The sequence below is a fragment of the Acinonyx jubatus genome, chromosome C1 (assembly GCF_027475565.1).
Source record: "Acinonyx jubatus isolate Ajub_Pintada_27869175 chromosome C1, VMU_Ajub_asm_v1.0, whole genome shotgun sequence".
Taxonomy (NCBI): Eukaryota; Metazoa; Chordata; class Mammalia; order Carnivora; family Felidae; genus Acinonyx; species Acinonyx jubatus.
In genome coordinates this window covers 78,226,345-78,252,598 of record NC_069381.1, presented here as the reverse complement: position 1 = coordinate 78,252,598, position 26,254 = coordinate 78,226,345, and the positions used below count along the sequence as shown (strand labels likewise).

The 26,254-nt window shown below is 35.0% G+C and overlaps 1 protein-coding gene across 6 annotated transcripts in view; it reads right to left on the bottom strand.

The window, feature by feature from the left end:
- FNBP1L (formin binding protein 1 like) overlaps positions 1-26,254 on the bottom strand; it is a 133,349-nt gene that overhangs the window by 30,365 nt on the left and 76,730 nt on the right. For 4 of the 6 annotated variants that reach the window (XM_027058570.2, XM_053214467.1, XM_053214465.1 and 1 more), the window contains 7 exons: positions 18,159-18,212; positions 16,800-16,947; positions 15,977-16,039; positions 11,453-11,557; positions 7,983-8,111; positions 5,821-5,967; positions 3,691-3,894 (listed from right to left, as the gene is read on the bottom strand). In XM_027058570.2, the coding sequence (XP_026914371.1) occupies positions 3,691-3,894; positions 5,821-5,967; positions 7,983-8,111; positions 11,453-11,557; positions 15,977-16,039; positions 16,800-16,947; positions 18,159-18,212 (850 nt within the window). Of the gene's footprint in view, positions 1-2,100; positions 2,260-3,690; positions 3,895-5,820; positions 5,968-7,982; positions 8,112-11,452; positions 11,558-15,976; positions 16,040-16,799; positions 16,948-17,204; positions 17,349-18,158; positions 18,213-26,254 lie in introns of those variants that run through there. The other 2 variants (XM_053214469.1, XM_053214468.1) reach the window with 2 other exon arrangements.

Below are 26,254 nucleotides of genomic sequence, written 5' to 3'. Positions count from 1 at the left end.
TCCCCTGCTCATGCTGTCTTTCTCTGTCTCAAAAATAAACACTAAAAAAAAAAAAAAGTCAATGCCAAGATTGTAATAGACTTTCCTTTCTGCTCTATCCTCCAATATCCTAGTCAATTTATCTGTCATATTTTCTACCTTACATATTGCTTTTTCTCCTTTGGTACGGTAAGTAATAACAAAAGTAGGAGGATTTTGACCTTCTGGAACTGGCTCCCCCAAAACAATGTTCTAATATTTAAAACTAAAGCAGTAAGTGGAAATAAGACAAATAATAACTAAGCAGATACTTTTAAGTTCTACAATTTTATAAAATGTAGATTTTATAATTCCACCTATAACTTATTCAATAAAAATGAAGAGGTCACATATTTAAACTTCTCTCTCCAAGGCTCACAGTTCTAACTGCCTAAATTTCACACAACTATTTGATATCTCTATAACTATACTGTATAGATTACTGTTAACTGGATCTGGTAGACTCAATGTGTAAGATACAGAAACAATTACAAAAATATAGCTGCTAAACAGTCATTTTTCATAACAGCAGAATATTTAATAAAATCTAAATCATCATAGAGAAGAAAGATGGGAATTCTGCCCTCCTAAGTCAGGCAAAAGAAAATCCCTAATGATTTCTTAAGTGTTTCCAACAAGTGTTAAGGGCTTTTAAAAATGAATACAGGTTACCTGTACTGTATAACACAGACTCATTCCTACTGGCTTTTCAGAATATTATTAATTGCCTATATCATCATTCAACACAGAAGTAGGTAAGATAGATGTAAAAATGTTCGTGACAGTATAGGAAAAAAGGAAGTCCAAAAAGGGACATCATATACTGGAACATGTCTACTGCATTACTGACATCACTTCAGGTTGTCATAGTGTTTTAATGAAAATGCAAATAATGTCATCTTGCCCTAAATGAATATATCTTGTTCTACATGTGGCCAAAAGAGAAACTCAACTGAAGCAATTTGTAGAAAAGGCTACAGAAGGTAATTAAAACAGACTAGACAGAGAAGAAAAGAATCGAAAAAGAACGCAAGCAGGAAGGCAGAGAGGAAGGGAGGAAAAGGGAAGGTGGGGGAAGAATGGCAGGAACAAGAGTAAGCCCAACTATAGTGTATCACTGTTAATGATTAGATTTTTTAATGGCACTGATAGATTGAGTTCTCATCTGTGGGCTATCACACCTATGTTTTTCATATGTCCAAACAAATGTTCAAATTTCATAAATATATCTAAACTATGAGCTATGAATATTACAAGCACATCCTTAAAATCAAATATAAACAAGAGAAATTAGTTTCACTAACATAATGGAGTAACACTACTATTTATCAGTAGTATAACAGGTGTTGCTAAAAAATAGCTTGATACTTGATTTTTACAATTCTAATATTTTTCATTTACGGAATAACTTTACTTTTAAGTAAATACCAAAGACTGGGCAATTAAAAAAAATATTTTGGTAAAAAAATACTTTTTTTTTAAGCTCAAGAACACAAATGCCATGTAAACATTACTCAGTAATATCTAGTATTTTATAGGCAAATAATTTACAAAATATCTTCTAATGTATTATCTTAATATGATCTAGAATCTTGGTATTTAACATGCCTATCTTTAATTTCTTATTTAACTACTGAAAACTGTGTTTTATACTTCTAAAAGTAGGGAAATTAAAAATTGAATTTGATTTTTTTATAGACAACAAAATACTTTATAAATTGGCAGAAGTCATCATTAGTGACAAAGTATTGCATGAGTTAACTGCAGTGACAAATTACTGAAAGTCTTAAAAATGTAAATACATTACAAGACAATGGTGGACATATGATTTCACATAAACAAAAAAATAGCTAATATGATTGTACCCAGCACCCTCTTTATAATACCATTCTTTTGTGGTTGCGCATTTCAAATGTTATAAAGAGGAGTTATTTTTAACTTGAGGGCAGCTATACTTAATTCTGTGGTCTTTTTAAACTACATATTTACAGGAGAGAGCCTTATAATGAGGGTGGAGAGTATTAAAAGCCACACTACACACACAATAGGCCATCATGCATTTTAACCCATTATTAAACTTACCCCTCTTTTGAGACTTCTGAAAGAAGGAATTCTGGGCTTCCCTGTTTTTATTTCATTCATACAATAATGCACGGGCTCAATGGAGAATGTGAGAAACTGGGACCCATTAGGAGTACTGGATGTGAATAAACTAGTAGGGGTTAAGGGTGGGGACTGTGGCTAATATGGAAATAAAGAAAGGAATCAATAAGCCAAATGTGCATAGTTTTCTCCTAAATGAAAATTCTATTTTTGGCAACATACTTTTCACAAAATAAATCTCAAAGTTTTCTATAAAAATGTTATAAGAATATTAACATAGTTTTGCCAAAACGGTCAGTTTAAGAAGTCAAATTTACTTTAAGAAATGTACCATTTCATTTGATCACTTTTTACAAAATGACATTAAAAATATAGAGTACACAAATTATAATGTCAGAGAAAGCAATATGACCTACATAAAAAAAATTCTCTTCTAATTTCTAGAACATTAGCACTACCTAACTGGTTATACTTAACCTGCACTTGTCAGAGATAAAGGCAACAGCTACAGGTAAAGTTATCTAAATAGATAATATATATTAAAACTGCAACTAATTATTATCACAAATAGGCAAAAAGTTTTCATTACATTTGTGGTTTTTCTCTCAGACTGTTTCTATTTCATCTTCAATGCACCTCATTTAAAAAAAAAAAAAACTTCAGCAGTCCTGGTTTTTCTAAGCTTTCCTGTCTACTCTGATTTGACTTAAAAAAAAAAGTCTCACCTCTCAACTTCTCACCTGGAAAATATTAAAAGCATGAATAATGCTTGAGTTAATTATAAGTGTACTTCTGAAGAGATTAATAGGTATATTATGAGTTAAATTTATCTGCATTCTTATGTCTAGATCAGAAAAATGAATTAAAGTCACCTATACTTTAATAAATAGAGCATATCAGATTAAAAGTACATATCTATTCCCATACTAGATAGACACTATTATAAGCACTAAATTGGTAGGATTAAGCACTCATCTATTCCATTTGCTCATGCTGCTGAACTAGATTTATCTAACATACACAGCACATCAAAAAATGGGTTCCAACAAGAAGTTAAGAGAGATTCTCTTAGTAAACTGGAGATTTTTAAACTTCAAATAACCACAAACATTGGGCCCCTCCCATTAAACATTCACATGGATGATAAAAATAACTTCGTTAGTACGATCTATAAGACCTAATGTGACATTTATTATTGCTATATAGTCAATCATTCATTCTAATAGAGAACTGCAATTTTGGTGGTCTTATAGTTAGATCACAACGTTTCCTTAGAAATTCTGATTGAAACTGCATACAAGTGAAATTTCAAAAGCATATAATTCAAGAGGTATTAACAACTATTTAACATTTTTACTCATTAAGTGGTGGTCAAATGTTAACTCCAGAAATAATTTTTACTATTAAGATACAAAACTATGTTTCTAATAAGTGAAAAGTTAACTGAATCATTCAGATAAAAATACTTATCTCTATTAATAGTAAGCCATTATCCACTCAACACCTACATTGATTTAAACGACACACTAAAATAAAACTATTAGCAGAGAGGAATTTCATGACTTTTACCTTTGGCTTCTTTCCAAAGAGCCACAACTTGCCCTTGGCCTTTCCTACTGTGGTTTTGGCATCCATCTTCCCACTTTCCTGTTTGGATGCACTGATAGTCCCATCAGAAATGGTTCTATAAATATGTTGACTGTAATCTTCAAATGGAAAATCTCCTGGAGGTTCAAATCCAGACTTAAAGGAGTCCACTACCATTTGAGAGTCCTACACATAAGAAACATGTTTTTAAAATCATTTCATTTATTTTTAATACTGTTAGCTGTTAAAAATTTACTCAAGGAAACAACCAACAAAAATTTAAAGGAAATAATTCTACAGATAATAATTAAAGGTTAAAGTGAATAATTTCTTCTGGTGGATTAGTAATAAGCCTTAAATATTTTAATCCCAATAAAATACGAATTTATAATCAAATTAACATTTTATTAGTTCGTAATATTCATGAAGTGTTTTCATTCCACAACTTCAACCCACTGAAATTCATCTGAGGACAAGTTAGTTGATAAGAAAGATCTAACTGACAAAAGGAATATAGGAAGAGGTTAGTCTCAAGTAGAAATTCTAAGAAGTTTCAGAGGAAAAAGGCTTTTTGCTTTATAGGGTATCTACAAAAAGTTGATCTTTGAAACAGGGGAAAAGGCATCTATGTAAAAGAGTAAGAGGTAGAAAGGCTTTAATGCATCCAACAGGGGAAAAGATAAAATATACTGAAGACAGTTGGGAATGTTAACTGAACAATGGAGAAAGATCTGACAAACAATATTAAATACAAAAAGCAACTTTAAAAATATAAAGTTCTATTTCCCCTAAAACTTTAAAACTCACATAACTATATTATATATTGTCTTTGGAATTACATACCACTATCCAAATGTTCTTCTGACACCTTAACCTCATTATTTTCAAACAGAATACTTTATCTCTTATAAACTCCTCCTGTTTAAAACCCTTCTCTTTTATTCCCTATTTCTGTTCATTGTACATTTGGCCTGTCATTTAGTCAAAAGTTATCTGTTAAGTCACACCTTAGTTTTGTCATTAACGCCACCCTACCAATCACTTGCTAAAGGATGAGAAGAATGAGAGAGAAGGGACCTAACTACATTTGTAACCTTGTAACCAGCCATACTGAAATATAAATGTACTTCTGAATTTCTGATTAAAGAACCCTAAAATCCTTTTATTTTTAAAATTCAAGTCAAAATTCTATTTGTTACAGAAAAAAAATCCTCATTAATATAATACCAACTTGCTACGAAGACTAAAATATGTGGTATATATTTAGTACTCCCCCATAACTGGTTCTCTTCTCTTGCTCCTTCTTCATAACATAAATTTCTGCCAACTACCCTTTCTGGTCACTCAATCAACATTTACTGAGAAATGACCAGGTACAAGATTCTTGCTAGACCTTAATTAAGACAGGTTAGTGGATATACTTTCTCAAGGGGAGCAGGGCTATGCTGTTCCTTCTACTGCCCTTTCTTTTTGCCCATTACTCCATACACTACCCACAGTTCAAGTGCCAACTCTTCCATTAAAAAGCAATTCTTATAGTAACTTTATATCTATTGCTTTCTCTAAACTTTCACTAGAGTAAGAGTACAACACAGTCTGTAACCTACAGTTCACAGGTTGTGTTATACTCTTGGAGTAGAACTGAAAATTTAGTCAGGGGAAAAGGAAGGATTAAAATTTTCTTTCAAAACAACTAGAATTTTGGTGTTCAGAACAGTCTTAAAAGCCCAAAGGAGTCCACTGAGTGCCTGGGTGGCTCAGTCGTTTGGGCATCTGACTTCGGCTCAGGTCATGATCTCTCATTCCATGAGTTTGAGACCCATGTCAGGCTCTGTGCTGACAGCTCAGAGCCTGGCGCCTGCTTCGGATTCTGTGTCTCCCTCTCTCTCTGCCCCTCCCCTGCTCACGCTCTCTTTCATTCTTAAAAATAAATAAACATGGGAAAAAAAAAAAAAGCCCAAAGCAGTCCAATCTATTGCCAGACTTCTACAGAATATAAAGTATAATCAGCTACCCATCAATTACTTCACCCCTTTCCCAATTCATTTCACCAACTGAAACTGCATATGCAAACCAAATACATTTATTCAAATATAATTATATAGCACTTACTCTTCTTTCATCAACTGATTTTGCGGCGAGAATCATTCCTTCCAAACACTTTGAAATGATAGGAATAACTTTGCGTTCTGAGTCTGCAAATCCTCTGTAACACTCACTGAGTTTAATAGTCCTTCGTTCATCCATTTCTTGTAGTTGCTAATAATCAGAGTTTTTTTTAAAAAAGGGAATATTAAATTTTCTTTTCATTCTGACGCAACCCCACCCCCCAAATTAGGATTCTACACTAACAGTCACACTGTTGTTAATACCTTTTCAACAGTCTTACAGTACTTAAAACCTGAGACTTGTTACATAACACAAGGGAAAAAAAAAAAAAATCAAGCCTTTCAGCACATCCTAAACCAGGTGACACCGGTTTTCAAATATTCTAAAGGGATCCCCTAACAGGCTACCAGCTCCCTACCTCATACCACCTCCACCTTTCCATTCTTCAGTCAGAGCAGTTGTCTATGCTTCCAGCAAAAGCTGCACTCAAAAACAGAATTTTGATGGGTTTTTTTTCTTTCTTTTTAAGCAATTAGCCTGTAACATATATAAATCTGAGAGTTCTAAGTCCTTAAATTAGTTCAGATTACTTTGGTAAGATCTCACTGGATTAAGGATCCATAGTTGACTGAATACCAACAGGTACTCAGACCTACCAGTCAGTCTACTGCTCAGTAACTATCAAAGGATTGGGGATACAAGATGAAAACAGGAAGCCAAAAGGTGAAAGTGGTACATACAATGGAATCCCCACAATTCAAAAATTTACTGGCACATGCCCCTAAGAATTATGCTATGACAAGTGAAGCCAAATAACTTACAGGCATTTTTGACCCTTAATATTTGCCGACACTACTAACCTTTTTCTCCTAGGACACAGCTACACTGTTCAAGTCCCCACACTCCCACAGCCTTTATACCAGCTTTTCCTCTCTACTTTCCAAACCTTGTGGATTTACTCTGACACCCACATTTTCACAAAGGAACTGTTCCCAGCATTACAAAATGGCAAGCCTGGGGGCACCTAGGTGGCTCAGTCAGTTAAGTGTCTGACTTCGGCTCACGTCGTGATCTCGTAGTTTATACATTCTAGCCCCACATTGGGCTCTGTGCTGACGGCTCAGAGCCTGGAGCCTGTTTAGGATTCTGTGTGTCTCTCTCTCCCTCTGCACCCCCCCTCCAGCGCCATCCCACTCATTCTCTCTTAAAAATAAACACTGAAAAAAAAATGGCAAGACTGCTCCACAGCAAGGTTCAAACAAAAGGATTAAGCACAAAACACAGTTTTGATCTCCCCACAACATAATGGCTTGGCTGGAGAGCCTAGAAAAGCACCACTGAGTGATGATGACTAGATGCTAGTCATGAGGCTAGATGCTCTGGATTAAATGACTGGAATATGATACCCACTCTAGGCCACCATCTCTAACTATGCTTCCTTTGTACTGCTAATTTGCCTTACAACGAAAAAGAAAATATATCTGGGCTGACAACTCTTTCCATATAAGCTCTGCTCTCCCAGATACTACTTTCAACACTTTTCAATCCCTTTACTCTAATTTCTCTTCTTTCTAGAATAAGCAGTAACATAACTTCACCCTCATATAAATTCTGGGTCTTTACCTCAGGCTGTTTGGCAACTGTTTATCATCAAGTGATGACAGATGGAATTTGTAAGCAAACTCACGGCCTGAATTACATTTATGATCTGGCAACTAGGAAGACAAGCAGGCAAAAACCAGGCTAGCAAATACATTTCATAAGATTTATTTCTGCCACCTGGGGTAATGCCAGTAACTCTGGTATAGTGTCAAAAAGCTACATCCCAATTCTAGGTAAGCAGCTTACCAAGAACAATTCCAGTGAATCCCCCCTATGTCCTAATACTGAATGATACAGTATTAGAATTTATCTAGAAAATGTCATTGTTTTACTGGACTGTTAATTACACTAATAATTATTCAGTAGGAAAATTCATGATTTCAAAGTTAGGAAAAATTTACTTTTCAAATCTATAATCATAAAAGAAGTTCTTATCACTAGTCCTGATGACTAGTGAATCTAGAAACATCCTGGTTGATGCCTCAAATTTAAAAGTTTCACATATAAAAAGACTAGCTCTTCCAACTCTAAAACTAGATTAATTTCACATATCTAAACTTTACCTTGTAAATTTGAGGAATCACTACGTAGAAATGTTTGTGCTGTTCTCCATTAAAGTTTTGTAATTGTGCCGCATATTCATTTTTATTTTCATCAGCCATATGTGTACGCAGATTCAACTGCTGTTTGGCCTAGAGACAAATTGGTCCACATCATTACCAACACAAATAACAATAACAAAATGATACCTGATTCATTTTTCTAAAAGTTATGCTAAACCTAGACTTTTTCCAACTATTAATATCATTTAAAATTTAAGGAGTTGCTTGCATATCTTATGGACAGAGCACTCTCCTATTGCAACAATCCTTTTCTTTTTGCAACAGTCCTTCCCTTTGCAATAATCTGTTCAAATAAAGTTTCTTCTTACCAAATCCAGACTTTTTAAAATTAAACAAATGACAACATTATGGCTTGACCTGCAACAGTATGCTCTTAACCAGAAGAGGGAAAACACCATAGAAATACTTTAGACAGTTAACAAGTTATAGTAAAACATTTAAAACATGATCCACTTATATGCAACTCAGAACCACAGTGAAACACTAATGATTAAATATATGATTTTTGGATATGGTAATACTCAACAATGATTTCAGTCTCTATACAAAACCAAAGGTACTTTCAGGAATGATTATTTAGAATATAGTTCTGTTCATCTCAAGCTCTTAGAGAAATGCTTTTTGAATAGGTCACAACAGCATCATCTACATTGGTAAGAACATTAGAATACTAACATAAAATCATTAATTCTAGATTTATTGGAGGGGAATCTAAGTAAATTTCTCAATTACTCTAATGTAGTAAGAAAAAAAAGAAAGAATTGAACTCCATTTTTCATAGTGCTCCAAGGAACCAATCATGTTATATGAGAGTGCTCTGGAAGTTGTAAAACACATTAATACACTTTATTGTTCTAATTCCATTTCCTACAAAATGTAGTCTCTAACCTTCTAACAGTAGGTCCACAAGTTAGTTCTTGTGAACTCAGAAACAAACTGACCTCTGGAAATACATAGTAGCCAAGATAATAGAGAAGCCCACAAAAAAAAAAAAATTTAATCTACAGTGTACTTGAAGATTCTAATACTTAAGTACTATGGAAACTAAACACCATAGCCCGAAGTATTTCTACAGAAAAATACATTTGAAGTTCTGGGACCTTAAGTACACATTCATTTACTTCTTCCCCCTTTCTCCCTGTTCCCACAAACTATGATGGAATAGAGGAATCCAAATTATTCCCTACCCACAATGGTCAGGCGAAACGGCTCCTGTTCTAAGTCACTGGCTGTGATTCCTAAAACCTAGGGCAAAGGTTCCAGCAGGGCATATAGGAGTGTAAAGCTAGAAACTAGAACAACTGAAGCCCCCCTGTGGGCTTCATACTTAACTGCCTTTTTTTTAAATATTACATTAAATTTTTTTTTTATTTTTAATTGTTGTAAAACACACAATATCATCTTAATTGACCATCTTAATCATTTTTAGGTGACCAGTTCAGGAGTGTTATGGTATACTCACATTGTTATGCAACTGCCTTTCTTTTCTTTAGAAAGATCAGTAATAGGCTTGCTCCTTCTTCACTTTTTTTTTTAAAACTTTTATCAGTAATTGCTCAGTTTAAACTATGTTCCTTTCTCCTACCGGTCACTTAGAACAGAATCCCTCTACTCTATAGTTCCTAAAGCAAATCCTCAAAGTTTTCCTAATTCTCTAATAAGTAAGGAGGTTGCAAACAAAGGAGTATAAAAGGAAACTATAAACATTAAAATTCTTAAGTTAGGTCAAACTATTAACATATTCTATCTAGATTTCAAAATGTCTAATTAGTCTCTAAAGAGATCTCTATAGACAAAATAAAAAACATAAGTTAAATGAAGAGTCCAGTTAGAGTCCCTTATCTTGCCTAGTACCTAAGCTATGTATTCCAATCAATGTTTGATAATAAGTCAAAGGAGTTTTTAAGGAGTGTCAACCAGCAAGCAAGCCTCACATGTATACAACAGTGTTTGCAACTGTTGTGATCCACATTTTTATCAAATAATAACAACACATTATGTGCATGACATGATGCTAGGAAGGAAATGAATATATGGATGATCAAAATCAGGGTCCAAAAATCTTAACCGCAGAGTTAAGTCTAATAATTGATACAGATGTACACACGCATCTAAAATACCAACAGTACAAGTTATGAGACACATGTTCTCATATCACACCATATGTGAAAAGACATGGGGTTAACCATAAACCCAATGGGAGTCCATCCAAACAATGTGGTTGCTCAAAAAAAAAAAAAAAAATCAATATACATTTAGGCCGTAATTAACATAAATTTGGTGTTCAAAATGAGTGAGGTAATCAAACTCTGGACTGATCAGACCATTATCTGGATTATTACATCCAACTGGAAGTTAACATAATTTAGGTGGGATACTGACAAATTAACAGGTATCCAAAGGAAAACAGTCATAATGAAAAGTGACTTAAAGCCATTTCCTCAGTAGAATAAAGAAATACAATGGTTCATCTAGGGACAGAGAATCTGCTATGAATATCTAAAGAGCTTTATGTAGAAAATACAGAATACTTTCCCAGTACCTCAAAGAAACTAAAACTAAACACAGCGATCAGTGGGATCAATATAAGGAAACGCTAGAGTTGGAAAAATCAAAAAAAGAACAAACTGCCTTAAGTCTGTGTATTTCCAATGACAAGGGACTTAACTATCATTAGAGGTATAAAAAGTCATTAAGAAATAGGGTAGAAAAAAATAAAACCCTCACAAGTTATACTAGAAGGACTTTAAGATAATTGTAATCTGAATTTTATATAATTTTATGGCTTTAAGTGGTAAAGAAAATGGAATGCAGAAAATTACCCCTCTGAAATGTCCAATGTTCTAAGATAAAGAACATACAGCAAAGAAGGAAAAGCTAAGCAGCAGTAGTTACGGGCTGATCCTTACAAATAGTTATGTTATAAAACATCTGGCCCAGAATCAGCGACGAACAGTTCAGTTTTCCAAAATGAATGAAACAAAAACATAAATAGCTAACTAACATCACATACTTCTGACACTTTAATCTTGTTTTGTCTTGGGTCAAGTTAGGGAAGCACACTACCCAACCCCCAGTTGCATACCCCATCAACATACCTTAGACTTCCTATTCTGTTTTGGAATAGGATAGAAACTCATTCTTTTTTTTTTTTTTTTTTTTTAGTTTAGAAACTCATTCTCAATAGCAATTATATCTTTCCTATGCATTCTGAATGCAGTTAAGACATTACAATAAAATAAACACAATCCGACTAACATGTGATTTGAACTACACAAATATTTGTATATTTTAGATTTAGACGTAGTGTTTCTCTTGGAGAAATCTAATACTAATACAAATATTACAATGACCCTCCACATGCAAGTAATAATATTTTTATATCAAAGTCAGTTTGGATTATTTCTTACCTTTTCAACATCTGCCTTGGTTGCGTTAGTATCATTATCCAATCTTTCATAACTCTGTTGTGCCTTTTCTGCCTCTCTACATTCTCTTTCAAATTTCTTTTTACTCTGTTTAAAAAATTAAAATATCACACTAAGAAATAAAATTTACCTCGTAACTTTAAAATGTTGCCACTGTACACTGTATAGAATTACACACTAAAAGTAAATTTTTTCTAAAGTAGAAAAGAAATTTTAGTATTACAAATAACCCATGTAACTTAAATATCAGACATTATAGACTGTGAAGGAAAAAAAAATCATAGGCATGCCTGAGTTAATATTATATACTTCATCTTTTGCTAGTAAGAAAAAAAATCACATGTATTTTCTAATTATTTATTATAAGCTCATCTTCAGAGGACTTTTTGCTTTGTGTGGTGTTTTGTGTTTGGTTTTTTATGTTTATTTGGTTGTTTTTGGTGTTTGCTTGTTTTTATTTTTTGTGGTGGGATGTGGGAATGTCCCTCCAAAGTGGTTTCTTACTGTTTGTTCCAGGTGTCTCAGGAATACCATTAGCCCAGAACTCGGCCTTTAAATTTTTTTTTATTTAATACAAATTGCTACGACTTGGTAAAAGCTACTCATAATAGAGCCATGCAATATATACCATATTTCCTTTCTTGCATACTTTTTAAAGTTTTTAAATATTTATTGGGGGGGAGGGGCAGAGAGATGGAGACACAGAATCCAAAGCAGGTTCCAGGCTCTGAGCTGTCCGAAAAAAACAAACAAAACTTTTTTTTTTTTAATTCCTAGACTAAATTTGCTTAGTTTTCAATGTACCTTTTTACATACTTTTGTAAATGTACTTTTAAGTCAACTCTAGTTTACACAGTTCTTTAAAAATCTGTCCTCGGGGCGCCTGGGTGGCTTGATTGGTTAAGCGTCCGACTTCGGCTCAGGTCACGATCTCACGGTCCGTGAGTTCAAGCCCTGCGTTGGGCTCTGTGGTGACAGCTCAGAGCCTGGAGCCTGTTTCAGATTCTGTGCTTCCCTCTCTCTCTGCCCCTCCCCTGTTCATGCTCTGTCTCTCTCTGTCTCAAAAATAAATAAATGTTAAAAAAAATTTTTAAAAATCTGTCCTCAGTTAATTCAAACATATTCAGAATTCTATAAATTTTACTTTCTTGATGAGATCTCTTCCAAAGGCTTTGACCTACTGAAATTTGGGTTATTGAAATTTGGATTGGTTACACCAAAGTGGACCTACTACATAGCTGTTACCCTGCAATTTCCCTTCACCATTATCAGATTCCTTTTACCTCTCCTTTGATTTGAATCTCCTATTTCCCAATTCCACACCTTCCCCTTTCCTGGTTCATTTCCTTATTTTGCTAGAACACATTCAGCAGTAGCTTCCTAGAAGATTTGTGGGAGCTAAGTCTCCATGGCCAAAAATAACTTCACCAACACTTTTAACTGATAAAATTTGGCTGGGTATGAAACTGTTGGAAACTGTCTTCCTTCAGAAATGTAAAAGTGCTAACCACTCCACTAACTTCTAGCTTCCTGCTCCCATTCTGATTATTGATCCTTTGCATAAAACATGTTTGTTTTGGGGGTGTCTGGGTGACTCAGTCGGTTAAGTGGCCAACTCTTGTGGCTCAGATCGTGATCTCACAGTTCGTGAGTCTGAGCCTCACACTGGGCTCTGCAATGACAGTGCAGAGCCTGCTTGGGATTCTCTTTCCCCCTCTCTCGTTGATGCTCTCTCCCTCAAAATAAATAAACTTTAAAAAAAAAGTTTTTCTTAGAAAAGCCCACCTCTCAGTGTAGCTGAAAATAGCTGATCCTTGCCACATCTGGAGCATGGTTAAATAATCTCATCCTGTCAAAGGCACCCATTAGAAAGTCTGCTGGGGATTTTTCTGAAAGTTTTCCCTCCCTGATAAAAAGGAACAGTTAGAAAAGAAATGCCCTCTTCTTCCTGCTTCTGCATGCAACTGAATGAGGATGTGGTGCTTGGCTGCTTCATTCAACTCCTGACCATAAGGGGACAAGCCTGAGGAAAAATGCCAACGTGGTCAAGATGGCAAAGTAGACACAGAGAGGAGAAGCAGCCTTAGTGACATCACTGAGCTATGGACCAACTCTGGAACTGCTCCATTTCTGAGCCCTGTTCTTATAAATCTGCATGCTCTGTTTGTTACCTAAACCCACTAACCGATAGATCTGGCATCTTTGGTACTTTTTTCATATTAATCTCTCACCATTCCTTCAAAATCTTCTTTGCAGGCTATTCTCTTCTGCCCTCCATCTTTAATACCAGGGTGGCCTATTTTCATTATCCTGTGGTTCATAACTGTCTTTTAAACTGTTTTCCTCAATTTTCAATACTCTGTCACTAATTTAGCTTATTTCTCCCAGTTCTTTAAATCTCCTCTCAATAATTTCAAAAATATTAATAATCTTACAATTTCATTTTCTTGATTAAACAAGATAGAGAAGAAATGGGATCCTGCACATATTTCGGCAAATTCCACAGAAATTATATTTGTCTCCCTCATTAGACCACAGGCTCCACAAAAATAAGGACTACGTCACTAATCACTTTTTTCACTATTCACTTTTGTACCAGGACTCAGTACATGTCAAGGATGCCTCCAATAAATACGAGTTGAGCTGAACTCACCTTTAATGGTATTGCTAATCAATGTCTTAAAGACATTACTCCCACATTTTGTTTTGATGCTTCTTTCTTGTGACCCCTATAATTTTTGCTTATTAACTGTCAATTATTCTTTTTTTTTTTAATTTTAATGTTTATTTATTTTTGAGAGAGAGAGAGATAGAGAAAGACAGAGAGAGACAGACAGAGGGCAAGCAGGGGAGGGGTGCAGAGAGAGGGAGACACAGAATCTGAAGGAGGCTCCAGACTCTGAGCTGTCAGTACGGAGCCCAACACGGGGCTCTAACTCACGAACCGTGAATCATGACCTGAGCTGAAGTCGGACACCCAACTGACTGAGCTACCCAGGCGTCCCTGTCAATTGTTCTAAAGGCAAGTCAGCACATAACAAAAATAATTTGTGTCAACACAAGTTTTTAAAGGCACCAATGACTCATGAGTGTAGGAAGGAGTCTGTTATTATGTGCAAATGAAAACACATACATACTCATTAGGTGGCAGATTCTAAGAATGCTAGCTAAGGTAATTTAAAATTTAATAAATGTAAACACTCCCTAAAAGTCTTGTTAAAACCAATTAGAATGAAAATGAAAACAAAAATGAAAGAGACTATTAGTAGCACTAAAAATTCTCAATCAGCACTGGTGCCTAGAATCTTACATCAATGATATTCATACAGTAGAAATTTAACCTAAGGTTTGAATATGTGTTTTTTTAAAAAAACATTTATTGAGAGAGAGAGAGAAACGTGTGTGTGTAGGGAAGGGGCAGAGAGAGACAGAGACAGAGACAGAGACAGACTCTTAAGGAGGCTCGGTGCTGTCAGCACAGAGCCCAACGCAGGGCTCAATTCCACAAACTGTGAGTTCATGACCTGAGCCAAAATCAAGAGTCGGACGCTTAACCAACTGAGCCATACAGGCACCCCTAAATATGTGGTTTTAAAACAAGAAAAAATGGCCAAAAACACATATATACACGAGGTTTTTTCATCTCAAACTTGAAAGTCCCTTTCCCAACAATTACAAACTAAACTGATTAACATAACATGAAAACTCCTTTTAGCATAATTTCCAAGGAATACAGTGTCCATAATAAAAATACGCAAGTAAAGAGTAAGCTGCTTGCGAACCTGAGGGTTCAAAGAGTATTAATCTTGTACTACAGAACATCATTTGGCGGAGAATTTTAAGGAAAGGAGACAACAATGTTCCATGCAGACATATTGTTTTTCAAATGACTGTATGCCAGAATATCTAAGAAAAACCACATTAGCAAGTACCTTTGGAAAGTTTTTATAGTAAATAATTATTGCACTTTTATAATTTTATCTATAAATACTATCAAGTATTTTCTTTCCTATAATTTGAATGGTCTATGACCAGGAGTCCAGTACTAGGAACATTTTCATGATAGAATCACTGAACTGGAAGAAACATTTCACAAATCTAGTCCACAATCTTCAATTTTCATATTCTAAGGATGAAATCAAGAGAACTCATAAAAGGTACAACTACGATCTAGGTCCTCTCAGTCTCTGTCAAATGGTCTTCTAAGATACATCACTATTAATATCCCCATTACTCCTACCCTGTTATCAATAGTTTATAGTAACTACTGCAAAGTCAAAAACTGTTTTCCTAAACATTTACAGATATCTGAAGACCACAGAGTTGGTATAAGTATAGAACCATACAGAAAAAAATAACAAAATGCACATTCTCTTTTTATACCAATGTTAAAAATGAATAAATACATAGAGAAATATTCAACTCAATAGATGTGAAGCATAGGAGAATTTAGGGCTAAACTAGTCTATAAAATTTTATGTTAAGCATGAAGACACTATAACTCACATTATCCATCTGTTTCCAGCACATATCAAGATACTGTTGAGCTTTTCGTCCTTCTTGAAGATGCTGATGATCATAACCAAAGAAAAAAAAACAAAAAAACAAACAAAAAATTACATTTAAATACTAAAAATCTTTAAAAAACCCAAACGCTTTCGCTTAATTTTTTTAAGGTACTAATTATATAACTTGATATCAAGACTTAGGAAGAGATTATTAGTAGAGCAAAACTCTCAAATGCATTTTATAGGTATTATCTGAATACTGTAAGCATAACCTTTAAAACAGATATAATTTCTAGAAAAATACATATGTCTTAATTAAGGGTTGACAAATGTTTTCTATAAAGGGTCAGATATATATCTTAGGTTTTGCAAGCCATGTGGTCTCTGTTACAAATATTCAACTTTTCTGATATAATCAAAAGCAGCCACAGGCAATGCATAAATGAATAAGTATGGGCCTGTTTCAATAAAACTTTATTTATAGTCACTGAAATTTGAATTTCATACAATTTTCACATACCATGAAATATTCTTTTGATCTTCTTTTCAACTATCCAAAATGTACAAACCATTCTTAGCCCATGGGAACTAAGAAAAACTGGCAGTAAGCTAAATTTGGCACATGGGCTGTAGGTTATCAAATCTTGGTCTTAAATCCAAAAAGATTACAAATTAGCAAGAGTATCTTAAGATGATTTTGGCTAGAAGAAACTGAGTGAAACAGAAAACCAGCTTATACTGAACAAACATTACTTTGAAAAGCAAAGTAATTATGTGAAAATATTTCATATTATATATAACTGGATAAAAACAATAATTACCATTTTTCTTTCAGTTTTCAGATCATGAGCATATCTCATTAATTCACCATAAACTCTGTGCGCCATTTCTTCTGCTACTACTTCTCGTTGTCCTGCATAGTCATTCAACTCGTTAAGGATGTTAAAAAAGGCTATACACGAGGTAAACCTGACAAAAACATATTAAAAAATGGTGAAATTTCCTTTATTTTCTTTACAAATGTGTTTTGTGAGGTATGGATTCAGCCTGACACTTGACAAATTTTAACATACTCAACCTAACTCTTTCTTCACTACTAACTCCAAATTAACTTTGTATGAAAGAATCCCATATTAAGCTCAAGTTGTATATGTTTGTATACTTTCAAGTAGTCTTAATTTATAAATAAAGGGATATATGGGGTCAAAAAATATTAAGAATACTACCTGCAGGCTCTTTTGACATACTGGAATCTCTTAAGTAGCCAAGTGACTGGCCTGAGCTGGGGTGACTGGCCCACTTGGTTGGATTCCTAGGACTGGCAGCTGAACCTGGTGCAGAGATGATACGCTTGCTCTCGAGGACAGAACCTGCCAATCATACCACTCAAATGCATCTCGATGGCTGATCTACAGAACAATTTTGCTATCAGCTCTGGACAGAGCTGCTTGTATGCCTGCCCACATCCTGAATGGAAGTAAAGTGCCATTATAGTTGGCACCAAAAGAGGGGTAAGAAGGGGCAAAAATAAGGGTAAAAAAATGTGTGTGGAGAGAAGGAAAGAAACAAAGAGAATTGCTGTATTAAAATGTATAGATCTACTCTGAATACACTGCCAGACTATTCTTTTGGCTGAAGGCAATAGCTCAGATAGAACTCCGTTAACACTAAACCTAAGAATCCTAACAATTAACAATTATACACAAAGCTGTTTTAAGTCTAGTCTCTTTGTTTCTGCATTTCAGAGCCATCCACATACCCCTGTTTAAGACCAAAAAGCTCATAAGTAATTCCCAAACTTTTATTCAGAGTTCCAAGATTACCCTGACAACCTCATTCCTTTTCATTATCCCTTTAAACCAACCAGTCAAACTATCTTAATACCTCTAAGAGTAAAAGCAAGAATCTAATAAGCTAACAACTACAGAATCAAGTATGGAAAAAATACGGAAGACTAAGTGACTCAGGTGAAGTCCCACATACTTCAACTATTTCAGAAAACTGAGCCCACTGAAATATTCATTCTTATTAAAGTCGTTCCTTCTTCATATAACTGTGATTTAATTAAAACTTTAAAAAATCATTATAAAGGGCTAACAGCATATTTACTTTACTAAATAACACAAATATTAGTATTTTTTAAATTTTAATATGCAATAATAAACAAGTGTAGAATTTACCTTGGCTCTTCATCTTTGGAGGAACGTTTGGGACAGTACTTCTTAACCAGATTTCTATAGGAAGAAAAAAATTTTTTAACGTACAAAACATACTACTACTAAAACTGAAATATTCTCTAAGTTGCCAATTTCATGATATCAAGAATTTAATGATAAAAAACAAGACAGCAGTATAATCATCTACTACCATTAACATATTATCTCTACATTTTGTTCTGAAAATACTGGTATCTGTAAAAGGAAATGTTATTATCCGTGTTTGTATGAGTGTAATCATAATAATAGGATGATTATGCTAGCAAATAAGCAAAGAAGAGGAGGAAGAGAAGAAACAAAGTACTCAGTGTATGACACTGAGTCACAGCAAAAAGACATGTACTTCAAAGACATACCATCACTATTTTGTTTTGCAAATCAGATATTTTAAAATGAACTAAGATATGAAAACAAATGCTGATTCACTAATAGGATAAAAGAACAGTTGGTCAGCATCCTCCATAATTCTACTTTTATATGAACATCATTATGGGACCCTTCACATTCTCTTTTTCTAAGGCATATTAATTACACTTATACTGCAACTTTCTTTGCCTGCATCTACGTCCATTCTAGACAGTCTCAGACTAACACGCTACCTCATCTCATCTTTGCAAACTCATAAGAAGACTAGAACATGGACTCTGAAGTAACACTATACTACCTGGGTTTGAATCCTGGCTGTTTTGTGTGGCATCTAGTGTCCTTGGATAATTCACTTGCCCAATTTCCTATCAATAGCAATAACAGTACCTACACCCCACAGGGTTATGAAAATTAAAGTGGATAATATTTGTAAAGCATTTAACACAGTGCTTTATACAGTTCTCAAAATATGGTCCATGGACAAGTAAAGCTCCACAGATTGTTTGTGACTAATCCACAAAAAGCTAAGTACACAAGTTGAGAGTAAGTTTATGTCTATTGAATCTAATAATAAAAAAATTGGTGCCTGTATTTTACATGTCTCTTTTTTATGACATTTTTTCTGGCATTAAATTTTTATTGGATTTTACAAAAGCAACAATACACAATGAATTGGAAACTCAAAAAGAACTAGTTCATCAACACAAATATGATATATACTGCTTTAACCTATAGGCATTTAAAAAATAAATGGCCCTATGGCCTTTCAAATAAATACTTCAAAAGAAGCATTGTTCTAATTATTCTCAAATCATTATCAATTCATTCCATTTAATTCAGCTTATTCATTCTATAATTATCCTCTATATGCTAGGCACTGTGCAAGTTACTGGGAACATTAGAAATGAGAGAATATCCACATTCAAGATTTACATTCCATTGAAAGGAATACAGAAGTATATACCAATAATTACAACATACAACATAATAACTGCTATGATAAAGGTATGCAAAGGATGCTATAATACAAAAGAGAAGGTCTTAACACCCTGAAGAGTCAGGGGAGAGAACAGGCAAGACACTGAGGAGGGTTACATTTACCAAGTTAATTAAAAAACTCATAGTCACCACTGGTTGTAAAACAAGGTACAGGATAAAAGCTTCAGGCCTTACATTTATATACTTGTTTACCAAAAGTTTAATAGAAAGGAGGGGAAGGGGCCCCTGGATGGCTCAGTCTGACTTTGAGTGTCTGACTTTGGCTAGGGTCATGATCTCACAGTTCCTAAGTTCGAGCTCCGCATTGGGCTCTGTGCTGACAGCTCAGAGCCTGGAGCCTGCTTGGACTCTGTCTCCCTCTCTCTCTGACCCTCACCCCCTCCCTCTCTCTCCCCCCCCCTTCCTCCCTCCTGCCCTCCTCCTCTCTTTCTCTCAAAAAATAAACATTAAAAAATTAAAAAAAAAAAAAAGAAAGAAAGAAAAAGAAAGGAGGGTAAGATGGAAGAGAACAAAGATCCAGAGCTTCTCTCTTCCATAACACTCACGGCTACAAGTACATACAGTGCAACTCACTCTGGGAATGACCTGAAGACTAGCAGAACACCTCTTCTACAACTAAAGATATACAGAAAAAGCCCATCAAAAAAAGGATAGTAGGGGCAGCGACATAGTCAGGAACCAGATATCACAGGTGCAGAGGTCTTACCTAAGGAGCAAAGGGATGAAGCCCTACATAAAGTACCCTCTCTCTCTGGGGATCTGCACAAGGAAAGCAAGCCCCCGTAACATCTGGCTTTGAAAATCACCAGGACTTAACTATGAGAGAGAGCCACAGGTCTACAGGAAACTGAGACTCTGCTCTTCAAAGAGCCAGTGAATATCATTCATGGGAGGCCCAGCACAGTGGCAGTAGTTTGAAACATGCCTGGACCATACGTGAAGGACATTTATGGACTAATTTTAGGAAGTATGCAGAAGAGCAGGTATCTGTAGGAAACTTCTCCAGAAATGGAAGCGTTCCTTCAGCCTACTTGGCCCTCTCCTGGCAGGCACCACCAGTTCTGAAACTCTCCCATCTACTTTGGTAGAACTGTTCACCCAGTCCAGTGTTCCCCTGCAGACCTACCCTATTTAACCTATCTGCTCTGACAGGTACCCCTCCAAAGCAACTCCTGACCTGGGAAAGGCCAGGGGCCCAGGAGCCCAGCTCCACACCCCCGAGCATGCCTGCTCAGCATGTCACAGTGGGGCCTGGCAGCCAGCTATACCAGGAGCTAACTCCACCACCACCACACTCACAACAGGCCTCTCAGCCAGGAGCACTGTGGCCCAGTCAGAACATGAGGGTGCGAAGAGCCCATACAGGGACTATCCCTGGAGTGCCTGGTTCTGCTGACCAAGGGAAATTGTATTACTTTGGCCCAAAGAATACCTTCTACATAAGGCCACTTGCTTTCAAGACCAGGAGCCACAGGTGACCCATCTAATATATGGAAACCAACAGAGAGACAGACAAAACAAGGAAATAGAGGAATACGATCCAAATGAAAGAAAAGACAAAATCTCAGAAAAAGGACTAAATAGAACAGAAATAGGCAATCTACTGGATAAAGAATTCAAAATAATGGTCATAAAGATGCTCACCAGACTTGAGATAAGAATAGATGAATTCAGAATTTAAACAAGGAGTTAAGAAAATATAAAAAACAAATCTATGAGAGCTGAAAAATACAAAACATGAAGTGGAAAATACACTAGAGGAAGCAGAAGAATGAATGAGTAATCTGGAAGACAGAGTAGTGGGACTCATCCTGAAAAGGATTTTTAAAGAATAGGTTAAAGGGACGCCTGGGCAACATCAAGCATACTAACATTTGCATTATAAGGGTCCCAGATAGAAAAGAGAGAGGACAAAAAAACTTATCTGAAGAATTAATAGCTGAAAATTTCCCTAACTTGGAAAATAAAACAGATATCCATGCCAAGGAAGGGAAGAAAGCCCTAAAGGAGATGAACCCAAAGAGGTCCACAGCAAAGCACATAATAATGCAATGTCAAAAATTAAAGAGACAATCTTAAAGCAGCAAGACAAAAGCAAATATTATGTATACAGCAACAATCACCTAAGTCTATCAGCTGATTTCCAGCAGAAATTCTGCAAGCCACAAAGGAGTAGCATGACATTCCAAATGCCGAAAGGAAAAAAACCAACAACCAAGTATAGTCTAGATAGCAAGGTTATCATTCAAAGTGAAGGAAAGATAGTTTCCCAGACAAGCAAAAATTAAAAAACTTTATCACCACTAAACTGACCTTAAAAAAAAGTGCTTTAGGGACTTCTTAAGGTAGAAAAGGCCATAAATAGAAGAAAGTTATGAAAAGAAAAAATTTCACCAGGAAAAGCAAATATATGGTGAAAGTATTAGATCACTCATAAAACTAGTATGATGGTTAAAGACAAAAGCAGTAAAATCAATTTTGTTTACAATAATTAGTTAAGGGATACACAAAATAAAAAGATATAAAATGTACCATCAAATACATAAAACAAAAGTGCTTTAAGAATGTGTTTGAACTTAAGTGACCATCAATTTAAAATAGACTGCTATATACATAGCATGTTATATATTGAACCTCATGGTAACCACAAAGCTAAAACAAGTAACAGATACACAAAAAAACAAAGAGAAAAGAATCCAAGCCTAACACTAAAAAAAGTCATCGGGGGCGCCTGGGTGGCTCAGTCTGTTAAGCAGCTGACTTCGGCTCAGGTCATAATCTCACAGTTTGGGAGTTCAAGCCCCAGGTCAGACTCTGTGCTGACAGCTCCAAGCCTGGAGCCTGCTTCGGATTCTGTGTGTGTGTCTCTCTCTGACCCTCCCCTGCTCACACTCCGTGTGTGTGTGTGTGTGTGTGTGTGTGTGTGTGTGTGTGTGTGTGTCTGTCTCAAAAATAAACATTAAAAAAAAATTTTTTAAGAAGTCATCAAATCACAAGGGAGAAAAGCAAAGAAAAAAGACTAGAAGAACTACAAAAACAACTAGAAAATCGTTAACAAAATAGCAATCAGTAAATATTAATAATGATTTTAAATGTAAATGAACATTTAATGCTCCAATCAAAAAACGTAAATACTCCAATCAAAGTAACTAGGTAACTGAATAGATAAAAAAACAAGACCCATCTATATGCTGCGTACAAGGGACTCACTTCAGACCTAAAGATACATACAGACTGAAAGTAAAGGGATGGAAAAAGATATTCCAGGCAAATGGAAACAATAACAAAAGCTGAGACAGCAATACTTACATCAAACAAAACAGACTTTAAAACAAAGATGGGCGTTACTTAATGTAAAGAGATTAACCCAGTAAGAGAATACAACAACTGTAAATATCTATGCACCCAACAGAGAAGCATCTAAATATATAAGCCAAATATTAACAGACATAAAGGGAGAAATTGATGGTAATACAGTAAAAGTAGGGAACTTTGACACCCACTTACATCAACAGATGACAACACAGGTATATGCAAAATCTATAAGGAAACTTTGGCTTTCAATGACACATCAGAACACATGCACCTAACAGATATATACAGAACATTCTACCCAAAAAGAACAGAATACAGTCTTTTCAAGTACAAATGGAACAGGCTCCAGGATAAATAACATTTAGATCACAAAACAAGTCTCAATAAATTTAAAAACACTGACATCACATCAAGCATCTTTTCTGACCACAACAGTATGAAACTAGAAAATCAATCACAAGAAAAAAACTGGAAAAAACAAAAACATATGGAGGCTGAACAATATGCAAGTAAATAACCAATGGGTCAACAAATAAATTGAAGAGAAAATAATAAAATATCTTAAGACAAACAAAAATGTAAACTCGACACTGAAATCTTTGGGACACAGCAAAGGCAGATCTCAGAGGAAAGTATAATGATATAAGACTTCCTCAAGAAATAAAAAAATCTCAAACAATCTAACCTTACATCTAAAGGAACTAGAAAAAAAAAAAAACCACACAGGGGCACCTAGGTGGCTCAGTCGGTTAAGCATCTGACTTTGGCTGGGGTGGTAATCTCGTGGTTAGTGAGTTCGGGGCCCACGTCAGGCTCTGTGCTGACAGCTCAGAGCCTGGAGCCTGCTTTAGATTCTCTGTATTACTCTCTCTCTACCCCTCCCCGACTTGTGCTCTCTGTCTCAAAAATAAATAAACGTTAAAAAAATAAAAACAAAGAAACAAACAATAAATCATTACCCAGACTCAACTAGAAAAAAAGAGAGGACTCAAATAAATAAAATCAGAAATGAAAGAGGAGAGACGTTAAAACCAACACCACAAATATACAAAGATTATAAGAGACTACTATGGAAACTTATATACTAAGAAATTGGACAACCTAGAAGTAATGGATAAATTCCCAGAAAAATACAATTTTCACGAATGAATCGGGAAGAAAAAAATCTGAATACACTAAATACTAGTAATGAAACTGAATCAGAAAAACAAACAAACCTCAGTGCACCTGTGTGGCTCAGTCACTTAAGCATCTGACTTGGGCTCAGGTCATAATTTCATGGTTTGTGAGTTTGAGCCCAGCTATCAGGCTCTGCACTGACAGCTCAGAGCCTGCTTCAGATCCTCTGTCTCCCTCTTTCTGCTCCCCCGGTCCCACCTATGTCTGCATGCTCTCTCTCAAAAATAAATAAATATTCTAAAAAAAGTTTTTAAAAAAACATTCAACACAATTAAGTGGGATTTATTACTGGAATGCAAGAATGGCTTAAATCCATAAATCAATCAATGTGAATGTAGCACATTAACAAAACAAAGAATAAAAATCATATGATAATCTCAACAGATGCAGGAAAAGAATTCAGCATTCATTCATGATAAAAACTCTCAAAAAGGTAGGTATACAGGGAACATTCCTCAACATAATAAAGTCCATATATGACAAGCCAACAGCTAACACCACACTCAATGGTGAAAAGCTGAAAGCTTTTCCTCTAAGATCAGGAACAAGACAAAGATGATCACTCTTTCCACTTTCAATTAACATAATACTACAAGTTCTAGCCATAGCAATCAGAAAAGAAAAAGAAATAAAAAGCATCCATATTTTTAAGGAATAAGTAAAATGTTACTATTGACAGATGACACAATACCATATAAAGTCTTAAAGACTCCACCAAAAACAATAAATGAACTAAGAATAAATGAATTCAGTAAAATCACAAGATACAAAATTAATATACTGTTGTGTTTCTATAAACTAATGACAAAATGGCACAATGAGAAATTAGTCCCATTTACAAATGCATCAAAAAGAATAAATATCTAGGAATAAATTTAAACAAAGAGGTGAAAGACCTGTACTCTGAAAACCATAAAACGATGAAAGAAATAAAAGATGGCACAAATAAATGGAAAGATATTTCATGCTCAATTGGAAGAATTATATTGTTAAAATGTCCATACTACCCAAAGCAATCTACACATTCAAAGCAATCCCTATCAAAACACCATTTTTTCACAGAATTATAACAAATAATCCTACAATTTGTATGGAACCACAAAAAGACCCTGAATAGCCAAAGTAAACTTGAGAAAGAACAAAACTGGAGCTATCACAATCCCAGATTTCAAAGTACACCACAAAGCCTCAGTAGTCAAAACAGTATGGTACTGGCACAAATACAGACACATGGATCAACAGAACAGAATAGAGAGCCCAGAAATAAATCCATGCCTTTATGGTCAATTTATCTTTGACAAAGAAGGCAAGAATATATAATAGGGAAAAGCCAGTCTCTTCGATAAATGACGCTGTGAAAACTGAACAGATGTGTGCAAAGGAATGAAATGGAACTTAATTATACCATACACAAAATAAACTCAAAATAGATTAAAGACCTGAAATTATAAAACTCCTAAAAGGAAAAAAACATGGGCAGTAAAGTCTTGGACATTGGTCTTGGCATTACATTTTTACATCTCTCTCTTCAGCCAAAGGCAACAAAAGCAAAAATCAGTAATTGGGACTACATAAAACTAAAAGCTTTTTTCACAGCAAAAGAAACCATCAACAAAATGAAAAGGCAACCTACTAAATGGAAGATATGTGCAAATGATATATCCAATGGGAGTTAATATCTAAAATATATATAAAAAAAAAAAAACTCATACAACTCAACACCAAAAGAACAATCTCATTAAAAATAGCTATAGTTATCTGAAGAGATATTTTTCCAAAGACATACAGATGGCCAACAGAAACATCAAAGAATGTTCAACCTCACTAACCATCAAGGAAACGAAAAGCAAAACAACCTCACATTTTTCAGAATGGCTAGTATCAAAATAACAAGAAACAAGTGCTGGTGAGGATGTGGGGAAAAGGGAACCCTTGTGCCCCTATGTTGGTGGACATGTAAATTGGTGCAGCCTCCAGCCTCTATGGAAAACAGCATGGAAGTTCCTCAAAAATTTAAAGATAGAAATACCACATGACCCAGTAATTTCACTTCTGGATATTTCTCCAAAGAAAATGAAAATACTAATTCAGGAAGATATATGCACTTGTATATTTATCGCAGAATTATTTAAATAGTGAAGATACAGAAGCAACCTAAGTATCCATCAATAGATGAATATATAAAGAATATGTGGGACACA